This window comes from Silurus aristotelis (assembly GCF_946808225.1).
Source record: "Silurus aristotelis genome assembly, chromosome: 3".
Classification (NCBI taxonomy): Eukaryota; Metazoa; Chordata; class Actinopteri; order Siluriformes; family Siluridae; genus Silurus; species Silurus aristotelis.
This window is the reverse complement of record NC_139576.1, coordinates 32,470,139-32,492,773: the sequence shown is the minus strand read 5'-3', so window position 1 is coordinate 32,492,773 and position 22,635 is coordinate 32,470,139. Positions and strand designations below refer to the sequence as shown.

The window sequence follows — 22,635 nt, the reverse complement described above, 5'->3', positions numbered from 1 at the left end:
ATTTAACATGTTGACTCTGTTCGAAGTTTTCTGTTGCTTTTTTGATACTGAAAAATTTTGGCAAAATTTCACTGTATAATAAAGACTCATCCAAATGCTTGAGCATGTCTTTAGACAAAAATAGTCCATTTGACATCACTGGCTTGAACACTTGTTTTGTTATCATGATAGCTGAGCATGATCTCTCATTTGAACAGGATCTGGTTCCAGGAATGGCACAAAATTGTGCAACTGTGTGGCTAAATCTGTGTATAAATAAAGTGCAAAAGGGAAAAAAAATTAAACATCCGTTCCGCTAGTATCCTGAGTTATTCAAGATATATATAGTTATTCAAGACCTTTAAACTTGTTAAAAGAAATAAGAATTAGAAAATTTTAATAGGAAATGTAAAACAATGATTGTAAAATTGAGAGGGGAAGATGATGATGATATGGAATGGAATAAGGTGATGATGTTGGGCTTTGAGAAAAAAGTAAAAACAAAACACTTCTGAATCTACTTGTGATGTTGATGAAGATGTCTGGTTCGTTTTCAAAAGGAAATTTGAAAGGAATGTTGAATACTTGTTCTATTATTTTAAAGAAGATGGAAATATAGATGAATTTGACAAAGTTTTTACGCAGGAAGTCACTAAGGTTTTAGAAGATTCAGATTGAAGAATGTAATTTTAACAAAATGAAAAGAATGTAAAAATTATTGTGATTTTCATGCTCTGGTAGGTTGAGAGCCTTTTAACCTGATGTATTTTCACTTGGAAATGTATTCTCAAAAAAAAAAAAAGGTTAAGGGGATGGACTGCGAATCCATTGTGCTTTACACACGTGTATTGTGGCTCCCCTTCTTTCTTGCTGTCCACTTAAATGCCTCCAGTGGCATCAAGAGCCCAACAAACAACAAACCAAAATTTACCATTGGCAGAAGACGCAAGTGTGCCGCTACCTTTAGAGGAATTTCTGAAGCTGTTTTGGTTGCTATCTATTTTGTAAAGGTTGCCTGTTTCCATGATGGATCGTCGCAGCTGTGGCAAAACAACAGTGGCACAAAAACTTGCGTCTGAATCCTGTTATTATATGTGGATGATTGTTGACAATCAGAGGGGAAATGCAATGGACTGCCAATTCTGCACAGCCTGTTGTGTGTTTTTGTATTACTTTGTTCTCAAACAAAAGTCTTTTGTTAAACGTGTTTCATGCATGCCACTGACATTATGGCCGGCTGCAACAGCATCTCCTCCACAAGCTGGCAGTCCTATCTCAGCACTTTACTACTGGTAGCGTGGCTGAGCGGTCTAAGGCGCTGGATTTAGGCTCCAGTCTCTTTGGAGGTGTGGGTTCAAGTCCTACCACTTTACAATTTTGGTCAAATAGAGTAAAATGCCACTATAGAAACGAAATAATAAGGAATCTGAGGATACTAGCAGATAAGACATTGCATTCTTTTCCCTTTGCACTTTATTTACACACAGATTTAGCCACACAGTTGCACACTTTTGTGCCATTCCTGGAACCAGATTCTGTTCAAATAAGAGACCATGCTTAGCTATCATAATAACAAAACCAGTGTTCAAGCCAGTGATGTCAAATGAAAGCTAGACTGGTGTGTCACAGCGAGGTTTCAACTATTTTTGTCCAAAGACATGCTCAAGCATTTGGATGAGTCTTCGATATTCAGTGAAATTTTGCCAAAATATTTCAGTATCAAACAAGCAACAGAAGACTTGAACACGCAAATGTAGCAGACGTATTTTTTGAAATAAAAAATTTCAAATCCGTCACCTTACCTGCAGGTACTGCAGGCCTTCTGCCGTTTCTATTTTTGTATTGGGAGAGAGCCAACTTTTTTTGGGAGCCACGTTTTCACAAACCTCGTCCCGTCCTCAATGTTGGTGCCTGGATACACTCTCCTTTTTATTTTGGATATTGAGAAAACCCCCCATCCCTACAATTTATTTATAATTTTATTATCAGTAATGTAGACAGGCAGCTGCATGAAGGAAACCACATAGTCTCTATTTTGCAGTCTTTTGACCTCACACTTGGTTCCACTGATAACCAAACCGTCCAAGAGATACTCGGTGTCCTCTTATTGTTCCAGAGTGACCTCATACAACTTATTTTGTTTGGGACTCACTACGAGAATCCTCCCTTCACCAATCCGCTCTGTTAATCCTTTATTTATGCCTGATACTCTCACATCTTTCAGTTGTCCTGCCTCCACTGTCATTTCCTTCAGGTAAACTCTTTCCGCAGTTCCTTTTCTTTCTTTTTTATTGAATTTATTGGCATCTCGTCATCTTTTAACCAGTCCATTGTCTCGATGCACTATCTATTGGGCCACAGAGCCCTACGTTACACAGTGCTGTATTTTATCTCGGAAATGTTTATCTTAATGGATGGCTTGTAGTTTTTTTAAAAGCACAGTTTTTTCCATTGCTAACAAATACTATCAAGCTTTTAAAAGGGTCAGAGCAAAGCCTGCAATTCACCATTCAGTGCCCCAGAAAAACCATCTTATCCACTTGCAATGTTCTATCTCAAGCCATAAAGAAAAAGCTGGAAGGCACTCAAGCACAACTACATCAGGTACTGCTGGGATACGAACGCAGGATCTCCTGTTTACTAGACAGGCACTTTAACCAACTAAGACACAGCGCCTTGATGCCAGACAGCAAATACTCTGTTTAATGGGAATTCTTCGCTCTAAAATTTAGGGGGAAAAAAGTGCATGGACATATTCATTCGAGCTAACAGCTAATAAGGCAGAAGCATGAATAAGATTTTTGTCTTAATGCTAGTTCTACCATTAATTTCAAACTTGCTACGGTCCTCAACAGAAAATATGATCAAATACAAATATAGTTAAGATACATATTGACAAACAATAGCCATGCCATTGCAGTGAAAATCTAATATCTGATCATAGTCTGAACAAACCACTAAAATTCTTTTGAAATTAGCATGCAACACACAACTGTTGACAGCAATTGATCTTGATTGTTTGCTCATGGACCCATGAATGTATATTTGTTTTATATAAGAGATTTCTAAAATCTTTTGTAGAACAATTGTTGTACCACTGGACTGTGCGCTTTGGTTGTAAGAGAAACCCCTTGTAATCAAGAACTCAGAATCTGCCGTTGCCTGCCAGTTGAATCAACACAAGCAGTATATAATTATTTGTGCCGATGAGACGAAACACTGGTAGCTGTTTTACTTGATTTTTGTTGCAGTTTGTCTGCCTGTAGAACCACTAGCAGTGATGAAGATTTCAGAGGAAAACTTGCCTCGTGTGAGGATCGAACTTACGACCTTCAGATTATGAGACTGACGCGCTACCTACTGCGCTAACGAGGCGACCTGGCCGAAGGCCGCTACTAGGAACCCCCGCTCTGAGAATGTAATACAATAAAGGCCCTGTTGGCTGTTGTTTTTCTTTTGTGTAAAAAGATTTTTTAACTGATTTAGAGCAACTGCTGTACCAATGTACTGTCCAAACTGAGTGTACGGTATATCCATGTTATTACAAACCTCGGAATCTGAGCTTGCTAGGGCGTTGTACCACCACAAACAGTTTGCTCATTGATAAAAAGGCCTATAATGTTTTGTGTTGAAATCACAGCACAGTCGTACCCGATTTACCTGATTTTCATTGCAGTTTGTATGGCCATGGTACCACGCTTTCAGCAATAACAAAGGGGACCTGCAACTAACCAACATTAGGCACCAATGTCCTAAGTGGTAGTCAGCTGACCTAGATCGTTTGCTCTTGGACCCATGCATGTTGTATTGGTTTAATATAAGAGATTTTTAAATCATATTTAGAACAATTACTATACCATTGGACTGTTCACTTTGGATTTAAGACATACCCATGTAATCAACACCTCAGAATCCACCGTTGCCTGGCAGTTGAATCAACACAAGCAGTCTATAAATGGTTGTGCCGATGAGACAAAACAGTTGTGACCATGTTCCTAATCTTTGCTAATCAAAACATTATTGTGGGCTTTGGATGTGTGAGCACAAAGTATGGAATGATTCTGTGTCAGGAATATTTGTTGGAACATCCGATTAGGGTACAGCAACGTTTTGGCCAAATGAGTAGAACCATGTGGAACAAGAGGAGATTTTTTTGAAAACTGCGCCCAACAAAGCATTTCGGGTTAGGACGAGAAGCACGGACATGTCACATGCGATATGGCTCTTCAATCTACCTAGTGTAAAATGAAAGTTACTAGCAAGACAAGTAAAAAATGCACAACGACTCTGGTGGGACTCGAACCCACAACCTTTGAATAGCTCTACCGCCGAGTCTAGAAGTCCAATGCGCTATCCATTGCGCCACAGAGCCGCTATGTTGCGGAGGCCTGTATTTTACTACCTCGGAACTGTTGCTCGTAGTCTGTTTGAAATCACTGTTTTTTTCCATTGCTAACAAATACTATCAAGCTTTCAAAAGGGTCGGAGCAAAGCCTGCAATTCACCATTCAGTGCCCCAGAGAAACCATCTTATCCACTTGCAATGTTCTATCTCAAGCCATAAAGAAAAAGCTGGAAGGGACTCGAGCAGAAGAACCAAAGGACAACTGCATCAGGCACTGCTGGGATTCGAACCCAGGATCTCCTGTTTACTAGACAGGCACTTTAACCAACTAAGCCACAGCGCCTTGCTGCCAGTCAGCAAATGCTCAGCCAGCTGTTGAATGGGAATTCTTCGCTCTAAGATTTAGGGGAAAAAAAGTGCATAGACATATTCACAGCGCAGTCGTACTGCAGTCGTCAGCTGACCTAGATCATTTGCTCTTGGACCCATGCATGTTGTATTGGTTTAATATAAGAGATTTTTCATTATATTTAGAACAATTACTATACCATTGGACTGTTCATTTAGGATTTAAGACATACCCATGTAATCAACACCTCAGAGGTCTGTATTTTACTATCTCGGAACTGTTTATCTCAAGGGATGCCTCGTAGTTTGTTTAAAATCACTGTTTTTTTCCATTGCTAACAAATACTATTAAGCTTTCAAAAGGGTCAGAGCAAAGCCTGCAATTTACCATTCAGTGCCCCAGAGAAACCATCTTATCCACTTGCAATTTTACATCTCAAGCTACTCAGACCTCGTGGGGCATAGTCTGTTTCATCCAAATAATGTTAGTACATTATAACCCTCCTATAACATGTTACCAAGCTTTATCAATTTGCTCTAGCTGAAAAAAAAATAACTCTGCAAATAGTGAATGAGATGTATTCAAAATTCAAGTTTCAGTGACACCTCAAATAATGTCACTATCAAAGTACTCAATTTGTCATTACAACCGCGACGAGAAAAATGCAAAGCCTTCTCTGGGCCATGAAGAGGTTCAAAGCAGCCACTTGGCCCTCGTAGCGCAACAGTAGCGCGTCTGACTCCAGATCTTGGTCAATTTGCTCTAGCTGAAAAAAATTGATAACTCTGCAAATAGTGACTGAGATCTTTTCACAATTCAAGTTTCAGTGACACCTCAAATAATGTCACAGTCAAAGTATGTTTGAACCAATGATATTTGCATGGGAGGATCATGGGAATATCTTTTGGGTTCAAACAAAGACGACTATTGTCAGAACCATTGGTTGGTCAAAATTAACACCATAAAGAATGCTTATCAGAGTGAGACTAAACCATAATTTGCTAATGTATGGGTAAGAATTGGAAAGCATGTGGAAACGTCAGCGCCTGTTCCCTGTGCAAGAAAAAAATATCACGGCATTTTGACATCAAGGGAAGATTCAGATAAGCTTTGGATTATTCCACCACAAACAACCTGTTCAGATCTGTACAGACTTCCTGTGATGTAGCTTCCTGTGTTTGACTTGTTTGCCGCGAGTTACGTGTTTGTATCTCTCTCGGCGTTTTTCAAACAAACTTTGCTATCTATCTATCTATCCATCCGTTTTTCCTCTTTTAATAATCCTAAATTGTTTTTGTCTTCCTGACTTGTGCCTGTAGTTAGTTAACTCGACTATCACTAGTGTTGTTTATATTTATTTTCTCTCACTCACATCTCTGTATAATAAATCTGTTCGTGATTATGAGCACTATGCCGGTTGTTTGTCTGCATTCGAGCACAGGTGAGGACTCGTTCGAGTTGCGAACGGTGGCGTTGGAGATGGAGGCATTGGAGAAACAGATTTGCGAGCTTCATGCAAAGCATGTGTCGGAACTCAGAGCCCGTCTCTGAGGCGACACATCGAGGGTGGATTCTTTTGTTCAGAAGATTCCCAATAATGCTCAGCCAACTCTAGAAAAACTTAAATATAATAGACACAAACTGCCAATGAAGGATCCTCAGTCTCAGATGAGTAAAAGCAAAGTTCTTTATTCCATACACGTTCCAATGAGCTCAATAGAAGATGGGTACCTCACATCAAAATGAACAGCACATCAAAAATGATAGAGCACGCCAAAGTGAGGAAGTACAAGTACTGTCTGTTTCACGCTTGTATTTATACTCTGTAGCCACCGTATCTTTCTATTTTTTCTAATTTCTTCACCTTGAGTAATTCCCCTTATTTTCCGATCTTGCCCTCTTTTTTTCAAATCCCCTTATCTTTGACCTTGGTGCTTATTCCTCCAAACAACACCATATTTGGAGTTCCTGTTTTTTCCCAATTCCCCTTATATTCGGCCTTTTCCTTGATTTTATATAAAAAAAAATAAGTGAGTATAAAGCCCTTATTTTTCTGGATCCAACCATACGCTGTTTTCAGTCCTCCAAGTGTGAACACCATTTTTGCGGCCTATTTTGTCTTCCTGCACCTGTAATGGGTAAGTGTTATGCTTTACTCTTTTCATAATGCTGTTTGCTATTCTTCATTTATTGAATTGAGTTATCTCAGTGTATTAGATTGTCTGTATACATGTGCTTGATTATATTATTTTATGTGATAGCTGCAAGTGCCCAGGTTATATTTTAATTGTGCATTCTGAACCGATTGTTGCATAGTATATAGAATTTTCTCTTGAATGTGTGTTATCCTTTGCCTACACCTAGCAGTCACCGTGATGTTACCCTGTCTAACATCTTATCTCTGTTGGTCTCTTTTGCTCAGCTCCGCCACACAAACGTTCTGGAATATCTCCAATGGGTCTTCTTCGCAGACAATACCGCCAGTTCCAGCTCTCCTCACTTGCTGCTGAGCTTGCTCATTTCCTTGAACAACTCTCTGGCCTAACTGTTCCAGCGAATCCCTATCTGCCTCCTCGCATAGTGCAGAGCACTGCTACACGCGACATGGGCACACAGACCTCTCCTGATCTCTCTGCTACCCGCTATCGAGCTTATGATGACAACTGCAGTGAAGGCTCCTGTCCCCCACCGTTTTCTCCCTATCCCTCACACTGGTCTCCCAATGATTATTCCCCTACATCTCCTGCGCCAAACCAACGTGCTCCTGTGCCTTCACCCGGCCTTGGGCCAAGCTACTCCTTCATGTCTCCTGCAGCTGCAGCAGCCCAACCGCCTTGCTATCCCAATAAAAATGCTTAAAACTCCCTCAAGGTCGTTTTCTGTCCTTCTTTATCTATTCCACACACTTATAACATTCAGTCAGAGAATCTATCCTACTCACACATGTAAATATCTTATTATTACTATTTTATACTTGGTGTAAATAAAGACTTGATTAACATATAGTTAAATAGGTGTTATCAAAACTACTTCTATTGTATCTAATCAGTTCTATATTTGATTTAGGTTATTTTTTGTTGGATTAATGTTAGTTTGATTATAACATACGCTAGATAAGGTTGATTAAAATTATTTCTCGACATTACTCCCCCCTCTGAGACTTCATAGTCTCACATTCCGCTTACTTCCGTGATAACCTGTTACCAATCATACATATCATGTAATGCAATAGTAAAACCAAAGTAAATAGTCTTTTGTGTTCTTTGGCACATGTTGTTTTCTTCTGACCCAGATACTTTACGTATCGCATGGGGTCTTGTTGGAGCCCTGGAAGAGGTTACTAGCACTTTACCAGGTACTCGTGTGTTTATATCCACGTGAATGTGTTGGAAAAGTCCATTAAGGCTTAATATCCACGGTAATCAAAAAAAATAAGCGAAAATAATAAACGTAAATAAACGCAAAGGAAAATAATAAACAAAGATAAGCGATCGCAAACGCAAAGACAGGAAAGATAAATAAACAAAGGAAAATAATAAACAAAGATAAGCAATCGCAAACGCAAAGACAGGAAAGATAAATGAACAAACAATAGATCGACATTACTCCCACCCTCTAAATGCAAGGGCTGTGCCTAATCACAACATTGATGAACTAGGAGTGGGCGAAAAACCCTGTAGACAGTCAAGTGCCAGGGAAAATTCCCACTCTGCCCGCCAGTGGCGCGACAGTGGAAGAATCATCACCAAGGTCATCCTCAGTCGTGATTGTACATGCAGCTTTAAATATGAGACATGTGAAATAGAACTAAAATGAAAACGAAACAATATAGTCCGCATAAATGTGGAAGAGCTATGGGACAGGTGACAACCGCTTTATCCAATGTGGTAAGGGAGCAGTTATACGGCGACCAGTCTGTATCGCGAACCACACAGCGTAGTACCATTTTAAGCGGGAACGTCTTCCCTGCATTGAGATTATTTCTGAGTCTATAGCACGCATGCGGCATCTGCGAACCAGGATAGGGCGACAGTGCCAGTTCCGATGTTTGGCTGGTTCCGTTGTCCACAGAACATAGCCTCCTAAGGTAATGGTGTAGAATGTCACAGTAGTGCGTTGCATGACGAAGGTCGTGAGCAGGAAACTATGGGTGTTACGAGCTCTTGTTGAGAAGGAAAGAGCTCCAAATGATTCGGCCAGGGAGATAGCACGACGCATAGTGAATACACGAGTGACCAGCTGGAGTCCACCAGGAAGATCATAAACAGAGTTCTGAATGGAGTCTAACCACATTCCCTCCGGAGAAAACATGTTAGCGTGGCGCATAATGGCGGTCACTGGTCTACGCTGGTCCTCATCTGTTTCCCAAACAAAATCATCTCTTTGTGGAGGAAAACCGAACCAATCACGGGGTCCATCATAGCACCGGTCTCCCAATGGACAGTCGTCACAGCCCTGGCACCACAAGCAATGTGTCTGACGGTCAAAGGCGAGGGCATCACACGCTTCACAGGGACCCCTGAATGTGTCGAAGGCGAAGCGATATCCCTCATAACACGTGTCAGTGAATGCGCACACACCAGGAAACAGCCGCAGATTCGGCTGTAGCCACCTGGGTTCACCAGCGGCCATGTTCCTGCACACAACATGGAGAACTCACAACAACAACATGGTTCATACAACAGAATTAAGACAGCAAGCATCCGAAGCAGTTTTCCTAAAAGTGGAAATATAGAAGGAAGACTCAGTGAGCATGTCATTATTATCGAGAGCAGTAATCAAACACGGATAAATAGATGGTTAGTTAGATATATATATATATATATATATATATATATATATATATATATATATATATATATATATATATATATATATATATATATACATAGTAAAAAGGATATGTCTGGGGAAAGTTATTTGTGTCCTTCGCACAGGGCAAAAAGCCTTGCATTCATGTCCACATAAACATCATGGTCCATGGCAGCATAGATGTGATCTACAGGAAATTCCTGCTCTGTGACAGCAGACATTGGGAACTGTACATATTGTCCGAACAGTGAGTGCACAGTCTTGCTGATAAGAGCACGAAGACAAGGAATTCCACAGCAAACAAAACATGCCACGGCTGCAAGAATAATGGCAAGTGTAGTTCCAATGCGTACCAGTCCCGCCAACCAGCTCGAAGAAAAAAGCCAACTTAGCCAGCTGGACAGAGCAGATTCCTTCGCATTATTGGAGACCATCTCATCACGAGCTTTCACCATACGGTCCAGTAGAGCGTGTAGCGGACCTGCAGAGCCAGTGTGGAGAGGAATAACCGCGCAACAGTCCTCCCCAATAAGATGGCATACACCTTGGTCTGGGCCAAGCAGTTTGTCAATCGCGAACCTATTCTGCACAGCCATTAGTGTAGTGGCATGAAGTTGTTCCGATATCAGTTTCAAGGCTTCAATTGTGTGATTGATAAAACGTTGTTGGTTGTACCAAATATAATTTATCCAGGCCATATTGCGATCTATCTGGATCCAAGGGAGAAACATTGTCAATGCCTTGGAGGCACCCTTGTCTAGAGCGGCAAATTCAGCTGGAACACCTACTGGTGTGCCCTTCCAACTTATATAGATATCAGGATCCGGGCCCCATGAGGGTAACCTAGATTTATTAGTGATCGTGAGATATTTATCCCTATAGTCGTTCACGATACTAGATAAAATGGTCTGTGCAATGTTACCCTGAGGAGCATCCCGACGTCGTCTTGATCTAAACAGGTCATTTAAGCGGGTCTCATTTACCGCCATAACAATGAGACGTCCTTCTAGAACTACTGGAGCGCAAAGACCATGCCACAGGCAGAACCAAAATATGTCCGCTAAGGGCAGTGTGCCCATCCTCAAGTTCGGGACATGAAACTGTCTACGTGCATTAATGTCACATTTTTGTGTGGAGGAATTACAAGACTGTCTTAAGTTAAGTATGTGGAACGTTGCGTCAATCTGTTGTACACATGCTTTGTCGGGTAATGAACCTACAGTAATTACTCCTTTTGCGCGAAGGCACAATGGGAAAGTTTGTTCTGGGTGCACAATCACCCGCAAGTCATCATTACTGAGTGTGGCTAGGGGCTGATATTCGCATGAAGCACTACGGGAGCGCATCCATGTGGCTCCATAATTTTCAGCGGCTGAACCCAATAAACATATTGCTGGACAGAGATGAGTGGTATCATAGGGTTCTTTGTCGCATGCCTCTAACCCTACTGTTGGCATAACACGAGGTGGGCGACGAGATCTTCTGTCGCATACAATACATGTAGAGTTAGGCACTGCTGCACGTCCTGACTCTTCCAGCCATTGTCTGTACAGGTTAAGGTTTGGCTGAATATTTGTAGTTTCTGCATATTGCTTTACTGATGTTACGTTGATCCTTTCAGTGCATCTAACACAAGTTGGGGCTTTTGAATTGGAGGGATAGATGGGGTTTTTGTATCTAAAACTGAGTTGTATTCTAGGTAGGTTCATCCCTTCTTGCCAGTTAGGGACATATACAAAAATCTTATATAGATCAGTCCCATACACTAGAGACTCTACTGAGGTTCTTTCGAATGTGCCATGTGGGAGACCTACTTGGGGAAAACCGTAGAACCATAAAAGCGTGATAGCAGCACAACTGCGGGAGCCTGCCATACGAGAGACAACTCTGAGAGGTACACCTGTGACCACTATAATGTCTGTTCCTTTATCTGTGTCGGTCATTCGAGCCTCAAGTCTCATCTCGTATTCGGGAGTGTCTGTTGTTTCTGTTGAGTTACGAGGATGAGCTAGGGATATAGTATATGTTACAAATATATGTTGTGCAGTTGCAGGAAAGAATGGTAGGACCTTGGTGTTATTCAAAACACCCAGTGCACACCGGAATTGGTCTGCAAGCACGTTTCTTGCCAAATATACAGAAACTCTAGCAGCTTCTGCTGAAGTGAGACTGGTTTTAGCGTGGTGATCTAGGGACCATAGAGGTTTAGATCTCTTGTATCTGTGTGTGGACATGTTGCGACTTTCTGGGCATGCTGCGGGCTGAGAGCAGTTATTTAGAGAAATGTTAGACAAAGGGACTGATACATCTGCTGGATGATGTAGATATCGGTCAAGGGAAATGTAAGTGCAAATGAACCATACTACTAAAGCCATGACAAGTACCGCCCAGTCTCTTTTGGTGGGGTGAGTCTGTTTGGGTTTTGGGGAACTCTCCATCATGGTTCCACAGGTAGATTGATATCTAGGTCTACTAGATCTTGTAGATTAAGGGTGCCAAACTGTTCAGGTGGAATGAGAGTGTTTTCGTCACTGTCTAGTAGTCTATGAACAGTCTCTTCCAGTTTGTCAGAATCTATTGTCTCGTGCTGTGGTTGTGAATCAACCTGATATGAGCACCCTGCCTTCGGTTCCCCTTCAACTGGTCGTGGCTGTTTGGTTTTGGCACGTGTTCTGTATGCTGGCCCTCTGTCTTGAGCTGGGCCAGCGCTGTCGTCGTCGCTTTCTGAGTCGTCAGAGTGGGCACAGTGTGCCAACTCAGCCTGAGATTTCCTCCACTTTGGTCCTTTCACTGCAGCTCTGCAACAATGGTTAAGGTGATACCAGTGTTCCTTACCTTCGACCTTGACTGCGGTAGGAGTCGCTAATACCACCTTGAATGGGCCTTCACGTCGTGGCTCACTCCAGTGTTTTCTTTTGAACACTTTGATGTACACGTAATCACCTGGTTGCACCTGCTGCAGTGGCTCATCAACATGTGCTCCGTGTGTGGCTTCACAGACCTGTGAATATAAAGTTCTGTGTATTTGCGTCAGATGTTTGCAATAACTAGACATGTCTGCTTCAAGTTGGTCAAGTGAGGAGCCTGTGTAAGGTCCTTGTGTAAAAGCGACTGGCATGGGTCGTCCAGTCAGCAGCTCATGTGGTGTCAGGTGTGTATTGCGGTTTGTTTGAGAGCGCATTTTCATCAATGCCAGTGGAAGAGCCTGCACCCAATTCAAATCTGTGCTAGCACAAATTTTTGCTATTTTCTCCTTCAACACACCATTTGCCCGTTCAACCATTCCCTGTGATTGTGGATGGTAAACACACCCCATTCTTTGCTTGATACACAAAGCTTCTGAAAATGCCTTGATCACATTATTCACAAAATGTGGTCCATTGTCAGAGCTCAACTTATCAGGTATCCCGAACCTTGGAATTACTTCCCTGATCAGAAACTTAGCCACAGTCTTTGCGTCATTCTTGGCAGTAGCTGTTGCTTCTACCCATCTACTAAAACGATCTATTACTACCAAGATATATCTTTTCCCTTCCTTCCTGTCTGCCATGTCCACAAAGTACATCATCAAATGTCGAAACGGTCCCCTTGGTTCAGGAATGTGACTGATTGGTGCTGTGAAATGTTTTCTGACATTACGTGCTGCACATAGCTCACAGGACCTCAGGAATTTGTCCACCATACTGGCCAGATATGGCGACCACCAATTCCTTCGGATTGTGTCTATTGTCTCCCTACGATTACAGTGATCTACCCCATGTGAATCAGCAATGAGCCTCGGTAGAAGAGCTAGCGGTGCCACCCACACTCCATCAACACTTCTCCATAACCCTGTGTTGGGGTCTTGTACTGCACCCCGTTTCTTCCACTTTTCTTTCTCTTCCCCACTTGCTAAATCCTGATATTCTCCAAGATCTTCTTCTGTTACCTGCCCTCTTACTTCCTCATGCTCTCCTTCCTGCATCATCACTTTCACACAGTCTTCGCCTACCGCTGCTTTTTTAGCTGCCTCATCTGCTGCTGCATTACCTCTACTAATCATTTCCCCATCAGATTTGTGGGCTTTACATTTCACAATGGCTAATGCTTTTGGAAGCATCATTGCTTTGAGCAAATCAGAAATTGCGGGACCATGCAAAATGGATGATCCATCAGCTCTCTGGAACCCTCTTTGTTCCCAGATGGGTCCAAATGTGTGACATACCCCATGTGCATAGGCTGAATCAGTGTAAATAGTACACTTTCCCCCTGCTCCTAGTCTACATGCTGCTGCTAAAGCTTTTATTTCTGCCAATTGGGCAGAGCAAGGTTGTGGCACACTTACACTAGCTAGTACTCGAAACGAGTCATCTTCCTCATTGTGCATGACCACGGCATATCCTGCTTTATTGCCATCATTTGAGCGATAGCATGAACCATCCACAAACATGACAATTTGGGCATCTTGCAATGGTTGGTTCTCTAGGTCATCTCTGGCTTTTAGAAATTTCTCTGCCTCTGTAGTGCATTCATGGGGAATTCCCTCATCTGTCAAGACTACTCGATCAGCTGGATTATTTGTGAGGCATCTCTCAATTGTCAGTTCCGGTGCAGACAGAATTACGTCATACCCTGTTCTTCGTGCATTTGTGATTACAAACTTTTGACTTGTCAGCAGAGCATGTAATGCATGAGAAGTGTACAGGGTCACTGGATGACCTATCATGATTGTTGATGCTTTCTGATAGGCAAACGCTGCGGCTGCCAATCCTCTGTAACAGGGTGGCATGCCTTTTTCCACATTGTCAAGAGCTGTGCTATAGTATGCAATCGGCTTCTTCCCCATACTCTGTTGCTGTTGTGCTAAAATGGCTGACGCAAAACCTCGCCTTTCTGAGACATAGAGGTGAAATGGTTTTGTGTAGTCTGGACAGGCTAGTGCTGGGGCAGATTTTAGATCACTTTTGATTATTTCAAAGGCCTTTTTGCCTTCTTCTGTCCAGACCAGTCGTGCGCTAGATTTTGTCTGATCAGCTGCTTTCATCATGTCTCTGAGAGGTTGTGTTTTTAATGCAAAATCACAAATCCACGGTCTACTAAAACCAGCTAAACCCAAGAATGACAACATCTGTTGTACTGTTTGAGGTTGTGGTGTTTTCTGAATTGCTTCCACATGTGAGGGTGAGATTTTGCGTGTAGTGCCTTCGAGCACTCTACCCAAATATTCTACCTTTTGTTGGCAGAATTGCAATTTTTCCTTACTGACCTTGTGTCCATTATGAGCTAGTGTTTCCAGGACCTTTAACGAGTCCTTCATGCACTGTTCTTTAGTTTGACTACAAATTAGTAGGTCGTCCACATATTGGAGTAAACTGCTTTGAATGTCTAGATCTGCCAGATCTCGTGCTAACACCTGGTTAAAAATTGACGGACTTTCACAATACCCTTGTGGCAGACGCGTGTAGGTGTATTGTTTTCCCCCATATGTAAATGCAAACAGGAACTGAGACTCAGGGTGCAAAGGTACACTAAAAAATGCTGAGCATAAATCGATCACAGTGTACCATTTAGTCCCTTCGGGGATGTTTGTTAACAAAGTGTGTGGATCAGGTACTACAGGATTTTCTGCTACCACCACACGATTTACTGGTCTTAAATCATGGACCAATCTCCATTTGTCTGAATTAGGTTTTCTGACCGGAAAAATGGGTGTGTTGCAAGGGCTGTTTGTTGGAATTAAGATTCCTGCTTCAACTAATCCCTCGATGGTTGGTCTTATCCCCTCTATCGCTTGTTGCGACAATGGGTACTGTTTCTGGTAAGGTAACTGCACACTGGGTTTTAATTGAATTTTCGCCAACCCTGATGACTTAACTAACCCTACATCTGTCTGATGTTTAGTCCATAGCTTTTCCGGAATCTGTTTCAGTACCTGTTCTTTTTCTAGTCCAGTCTGTTCTACCTTCTGCTGCCATTGTCCAATTTGTCCTACTTGCGTTCTCACCTGCACCTGTCTGTTGATCAAAACGGTGTGAGCTACCACACTGTCTTCAGCTGTTAGTTTTATTTTGAGATATTTCCTGTCCAATGACACGCTCATATTTTCTCCTATTGGTATCCATTCAGTTTTCTGACTTGCTTCTCTGACCATTGGCCCTAAGTCTTTTGATTTAAAATTTTGCCTGATCATTAGGGAGACATGTGGAACAGAGTTCTCGACTGAATACCACTGTGCAATGTGGTCTGGTAGCTGTACTGTTGCAGCTATTCCTTGGGGACCAATGATCACGTTTTCTGCTTTGAGACTATACTGGTTTCCTTCTACATGTTCTCCCCACAACGTCTCGTATTCTTCATCTTGTCCCCCCTCATCATACCTTATTGTGCAATGCCATGGTTTCCTGGTTTCCACACATTCTGGACGCATGTTCGTGAACCATGTTTTCCAGTGGTCATACAGCTTGTGAATTTCTGAGGATGTCACATCGAGTTCCAGCCAATAGACTTTATCCAGTGTCTGTTGTTCTATTTTTCTTTCCACCATCACATACTGTTGAGCTAGGCATTCGGGAAGTTCGACCCACACTCCTGTAGGTCCACAGAAGATTTTTGCTCCTAGCTTGCATAATACATCTCTGCCTAATAGATTTGCTGGGGTATCAGGGGAATACAACAATGGTGCTTGTATTGTGATTCCTTCTACTGTTATGTCTTGTGGCTCTGTAAAATGCAAAGTTTGAGTTTTACCCGAGAAACCTACTGTCTTTACTGCTTTGCGTGAGAGGGGGAGCTTAGAGCCTTCTTTTCCAATGCTTGTGAATGTTGCTCCTGTGTCAATCAAAAAACGATGCTTGGAGCTGGTTACTCACATCCACCATTATGGTTGGTTCTTGTGCAGGGTACAGTGAGGTGGGGCACTGTACCAGCTCCCCCTCTGGCTTCTCTGGGCATCTTCACATGTTACCTTGAGGTGGCCCCGGAGGGCCGCCTCTAAAGTTTGCTTGAGTCTGTTGATTCTGCTGACTCTGGCCCATCCATGGTCCTGCCCAATTTCCGGGGTCTTGCCAACTTTGATTTTGTTGTTGGTTACCTTGCTGTTGTCTTATTGGATATGGGCAGTCTCTCATCATGTGGTTGGGATCTTGGCAGTTCCAGCATCTTCCTCCTCTCGGTGGTTGATAATTCGTGATCTTGGTTGAAACATTCCTCCTCTTCCTCTGCCTCTTCCTTGCCCCCACCCTCTGTTTTGTGGTGGAGATTGTTGATATGTTGGATATGCCATCATTGGTTGTCCCACGGGCATTAGTTGCTGATTTCCCTGATCTGGTATGTTTTGACCAGCTGAATCCTTCTGTGTATGCGTTGGTACCATCATGACTGCTGCTTGTTTAGCTGAACTTTTCTCTTCTTTGCGTTTTTCTTGATTTTCTTGTTTGCTCCGAGTTATCTCTCCAAGCTGTGCTTTGTGCAGCAATGTTATTAAATCTTCTGCTGCCTGTTTATTTGCTTCTTTCTTTTTCCTATACATTTCCACAGCATGTGTGACATTTGCCTGGAAAGCTGCCCAGGGCAAGGCATTAAGTCCCACAACTGACTCAAGTTTTTCTTGTACTTCACTTGGAAGTGCCCTTTTTAACATTATTTTGAACAATGTGATGTTAGCCGTTGTCTCATCCCATGCTGACCCCATCTCTTCGGCCCATGCTTTCTGTAATTTAAGAATAAAGGCAACAGCCCCCTCTTTTTCGTCCATTTTTAGGTTTTCTACCTTGGGTAAATCAGATTGAGTTGGGTATGCGGAGCGAAGTGCATTCCATACGTCATTTCTTTTCACTCCAAATGTCCAACGATCATACTTTTGATCCTTCCCCACTTCTCCTAGGTGTGCCTGATCCAATATTTCTATCATTTTAGCTTTTCCCAATGACTGTGTCAAAATTGCCTTGATATCTCCCATAGCCAGCATTTGTCCCATAGTCTGTTCTTCAAAGCGTGTTATCCATCTTTGTGCTCCTTCACATATGTTAGGCAGTCTGCTTATTAGTCCCGTAAGATCCATAAATGACCATGGTGTGTATACTGAGTCTGTGCCTTTTATAATGACTGGCATCTGCAAGGATTTTCGGTATTTAGTACTTATCCTTTCTTCTTCTTCCATGCTTTCCTCTTCATCATCATGATTCTTTCTTTGTACTTGTGACCTTGTCATTCTGTGTTCTTGTGGAAAGTTCGTTGTTGTTTCTCTTGTTTTCTTCTGACTTTCCTTTCTTCCGGCCTTGACGTTGGTTTTTGGCTGATTCATTGACAGTTGAAGTTGTAGCTCATCAATATATTGTTGGCACTGGTCCATTCTTTCTGAGCTTTTCTGTTCTACTCTCTGTATTTCTGCCTCGAATTGGGCATTTTCGTGTTGGTATAGCTTCACCTTTAATTGATGATTTTCACCTGTCACTTTCGTTATAATCTCCTTTGTCTGGCTCATTTCCCTTTGAGTGTCTTTTAGGATTTCTTCCATTTTTTCCATCCTCTTTTGGGTGTCTGCCAGTTCTTGTCTGTTTGCTGCATTTTCTTTTTCATGAAATGTCATTTCTTCCTGCAGAGTTTTTACCTCTGTGTGCAGTGGATCACTTTTCTGTGGCATTCTTGGCGTCATTTCCAATATTCCGTGAACATGCACTTTTTCCCCTCTTTCTGGGTTCAGAATAATAAACTCTTCTTCTTCCTTGCATTCTTCTCCTGAGTTTGAATCTTCTTTGCTTTCTTTTTTGTTTCTGAGGTCTGAAAGAGAGGTGGCTTTGCTTAGTCTTTCTTGTACTTTAGGGGTGCTTTCACCCCTTGTATGTCTTAGTGGCTGCTTTTTCTGGCAATGTCTTTGATTCTGGTCATACTCAGGCGGTTCCAATTCCTCTCGCTCTCTCTCCCATTCTTCAGGTGGGATATCTAGATCATAATCGTGTTCATAGTCATATCTCCCTTCGTTGCCGTTTTCTTCATCATTCCCCTCCTCTTCATCAGGAGTCTGAAATAACACTCTATTTGTTTGTCTTGCTCTTTCCTTGTTTATCTTGTTGTCTGGAGCTGGAAGTTCCATTCTCCCTTTAATCCGTCCTCCTGTTATGTCTAGTTGTATGTCATGATACTCTTTCTTTAGTACTGGGTAGAAGCTAATCACCTCATGCTTCTTTGCTTCAGCATATGGAGGTGGTTTTTTCTGTTCCTCAAACTCCTCCAATGGTGGGGCTGAGGCCTTTTCTGACCCTTTTCCCTCTTTACTTCCTGTTCCTTTCTCTGTCTTTTCTTTGTGTACTTTTAGCATTTCCCCCTCATGCTCGAACCACTCAATGATGTCTAATTTCCGTTTTGTCTTTTCCTTCTTTTCTTTCTTTATTTCTCCCCAATTTCTTATTCTGGTCTTCATTACATCACACTTTTCTTTATTAAATGTTCCCTCTTCTGGCCATTGCAAATCCCCAGTTGTCAGGTCTTTCCATTTTTTCATGTATTTTTTGATCTCCTTTTCAGCCCCTTTATGCCTTATAATTATCACATCCACAGGCGTGATTGGAGATTCCTCCGTACTCATGATGCACCCTTGTCTCGCTCTGTGTGCTTCTCTACGGTGGCCTGGGTTTCTATTTTGAGCAGACCACTTTAGATAGACGTTTATTCGTCTCACTGTTTTACAAGGTCGTGTTGGATTTTTCTGGCTTTGTCCACTTAACGAGTTGATTTTATCAACTAGAATTGAGGTGGCTGCACCTCTTTCCCACACTACCTCTTTAGGCTCTACTACAACAGTTGCTGTCAGTCCCGAGCAATAATTAGACTGTTCAGGTACTTCTGCATTTAATTCTATCAATGGTTCTTCGTCTTCACTGTTTGGGTCTGCTATGAAATCAAACAGGTGTATCACTGCTTTACTAGGTGTAGGGGCTTCCACTAGGGTGCGCAATACTGGGCTTAACAGTTGGGGTTTCCAGATGCTTCTTATTTTTTCATACCAGTTTTCCTCTGGAAATATCTGGTGTAATACCTCTATACCATGTAAACGTGTAATAGCCCACAATTTGTCTTGTATCTGCTTCTCTGTCTGTCTCCTCTCTATACCGTTTCTATCTTTGTATGTCCTTTCGTCCCAAAAATGGGTTCTAAGTCCGTTCGTTTCTATCTCTATGTCCATCAAGTTCACATTTATTTTGCTATATTCCCTTTATTTTATTTACTTGTTTATTTATTTATTTATTCTTTATTCAATCGCGCTGCATGTGTGTGTGTGTGTGTACTATGCTCCGTGCGCCTATGCGCATGCGCACCCTCCCTCGTGCGCTCCGTGTCTGAATGCGCGTGCCCGCGCCCCCTCCTTTTGTGCTCCTTCTCTCGTCCACGCGCAGCTCTCCTGTACTTTTAATGTGTGCGTGTGTATACCATACTATTTTATTAATAATACAGATATGACAATGATACAAGTATAATCACAATTTTATCTACAGACAGCACACAAGCATTCATAGAAATACACTCTTCAATCCGGCTTTCACAAACACACTCTTTACAAATACTATGACAACAAAATATTTACACACTGCAGTTAACACAACGTACATGTACCCATGGCCATCACTTCATATCCTCGGGTCCCACCCCGTACTCATTACGGTGACTCTCCGAGCCTTTTTACTCTTATACTAACAACTCACAACCTTTTAAATGTACCCTTTCCACACCAGTTTGCGAATCTGGATCCCCTAATAAAGACCTATGGTATCTTATCCTGTTTTTAGACCATATGAGAAGTGTTATCTTCTCACACCGGGACTTGAACCCGAATCACCAAGGCTTCACCTTTGGGTCTACGCGATTTCGGTCTGCATAGTCTGCAACCTATTAGACCATATGGAAAGTCTAACAGACTAAGGTACAAATAATTAGCCGTAGTTCTACGTGGGTCCCACCCTGCGCCTCTTATACGCAGTGACTCTCCACCTTTTCAACTTTATTTCATGTGGGTCCCACCCTGCGCCTCTTATACGCAGTGACTCTCCACCTTTTCAACTTTATTTCATGTTTGCTTTTTCTCATCCAACACTAAATTTTTTCCACCCAATAGTTCTTGGACCCTAGGTCAGCAGTCTATACCCTCCCCGGGGCCGACAACCCTATGGGCATACAGTTACTAATCACAGACTTTGAGTATAACAGGTGTCTGCTTACCTTTTTCTCTGAATCTTGTTGTCAGCGGCTGCAGCCCACAGAATGTTCGGTCCCCTGTTCAGGTTTTCGACCTTTACGCTGACCTTCAGGGCCCCACGTTGGGCGCCATTAAATATGTCGGAACTCAGAGCCCGTCTCTGAGGCGACACATCGAGGGTGGATTCTTTTGTTCAGAAGATTCCCAATAATGCTCAGCCAACTCTAGAAAAACTTAAATATAATAGACACAAACTGCCAATGAAGGATCCTCAGTCTCAGATGAGTAAAAGCAAAGTTCTTTATTCCATACACGTTCCAATAAGCTCAATAGAAGATGGGTACCTCACATCAAAATGAACAGCACATCAAAAATGATAGAGCACGCCAAAGTGAGGAAGTACAAGTACTGTCTGTTTCACGCTTGTATTTATACTCTGTAGCCACCGTATCTTTCTATTTTTTCTAATTTCTTCACCTTGAGTAATTCCCCTTATTTTCCGATCTTGCCCTCTTTTTTCAATTCCCCTTATCTTTGACCTTGGTGCTTATTCCTCCAAACAACACCATATTTGGAGTTCCTGTTTTTTCCCAAATCCCCTTATATTCGGCCTTTTCCTTGATTTTATATAAAAAAAAATAAGTGAGTATAAAGCCCTTATTTTTCTGGATCCAACCATACGCTGTTTTCAGTCCTCCAAGTGTGAACACCATTTTTGCGGCCTATTTTGTCTTCCTGCACCTGCAATGGGTAAGTGTTATGCTTTACTCTTTTTATAATGCTGTTTGCTATTCTTCATTTATTGAATTGAGTTATCTCAGTGTATTAGATTGTCTGTATACATGTGCTTGATTATATTATTTTATGTGATAGCTGCAAGTGCCCAGGTTATATTTTAATTGTGCATTCTGAACCGATTGTTGCATAGTATATAGAATTTTCTCTTGAATGTGTGTTATCCTTTGCCTACACCTAGCAGTCACCGTGATGTTACCCTGTCTAACATCTTATCTCTGTTGGTCTCTTTTGCTCAGCTCCGCCACGCAAACGTTCTGGAATATCTCCAATGGGTCTTCTTCGCAGACAATACCGCCAGTTCCAGCTCTCCTCACTTGCTGCTGAGCTTGCTCATTTCCTTGAACAACTCTCTGGCCTAACTGTTCCAGCGAATCCCTATCTGCCTCCTCGCATAGTGCAGAGCACTGCTACGCGCGACATGGGCACACAGACCTCTCCTGATCTCTCTGCTACCCGCTATCGAGCTTATGATGACAACTGCAGTGAAGGCTCCTGTCCCCCACCGTTTTCTCCCTATCCCTCACACTGGTCTCCCAATGATTATTCCCCTACATCTCCTGCGCCAAACCAACGTGCTCCTGTGCCTTCACCCGGCCTTGGGCCAAGCTACTCCTTCATGTCTCCTGCAGCTGCAGCAGCCCAACCGCCTTGCTATCCCAATAAAAATGCTTAAAACTCCCTCAAGGTCGTTTTCTGTCCTTTATCTATTCCACACACTTATAACATTCAGTCAGAGAATCTATCCTTCTCACACATGTAAATATCTTATTATTACTATTTTATACTTGGTGTAAATAAAGACTTGATTAACATATAGTTAAATAGGTGTTATCAAAACTACTTCTATTGTATCTAATCAGTTCTATATTTGATTTAGGTTATTTTTTTGTTGGATTAATGTTAGTTTGATTATAACATACGCTAGATAAGGTTGATTAAAATTATTTCTCGACACATGACCGGCTGCGAGAGCGGAAAGTGGCGCTGGAAACATCCCGGGCGGACGTGCACTCATCCCAGGTAAACTCCCGGGTTGAACCTAACGCTCCCAGCACATCAACTCCGCGTGCTTCTCTGCCCAGGCCCAGCGCACCTACAACTCCGGCACTGGTGCAACATGGACCCTGGATGCGGCCGTGGCAGAAGAGACAAGCCAAGCCCCGATCGAGGACGTCTCCACCTCCA

At 42.3% G+C, this 22,635-nt stretch overlaps 1 protein-coding gene across 1 annotated transcript; it reads right to left on the bottom strand.

The window, feature by feature from the left end:
- Positions 1 to 11,648: 11,648 nt before the first annotated feature.
- On the bottom strand, positions 11,649 to 20,844 carry LOC310724080 (uncharacterized protein). The gene is made up of 3 exons (XM_083537851.1): positions 20,676 to 20,844; positions 12,358 to 12,486; positions 11,649 to 12,283 (listed from the first exon to the last, which is right to left on the bottom strand). Exons 2-3 carry the CDS (start codon positions 12,459 to 12,461, stop codon positions 11,923 to 11,925), a joined length of 465 nt encoding a protein of 154 aa, XP_083393977.1. The 5' UTR covers positions 12,462 to 12,486; positions 20,676 to 20,844; the 3' UTR covers positions 11,649 to 11,922.
- Between the last annotated feature and the right edge of the window lie 1,791 nt (positions 20,845 to 22,635).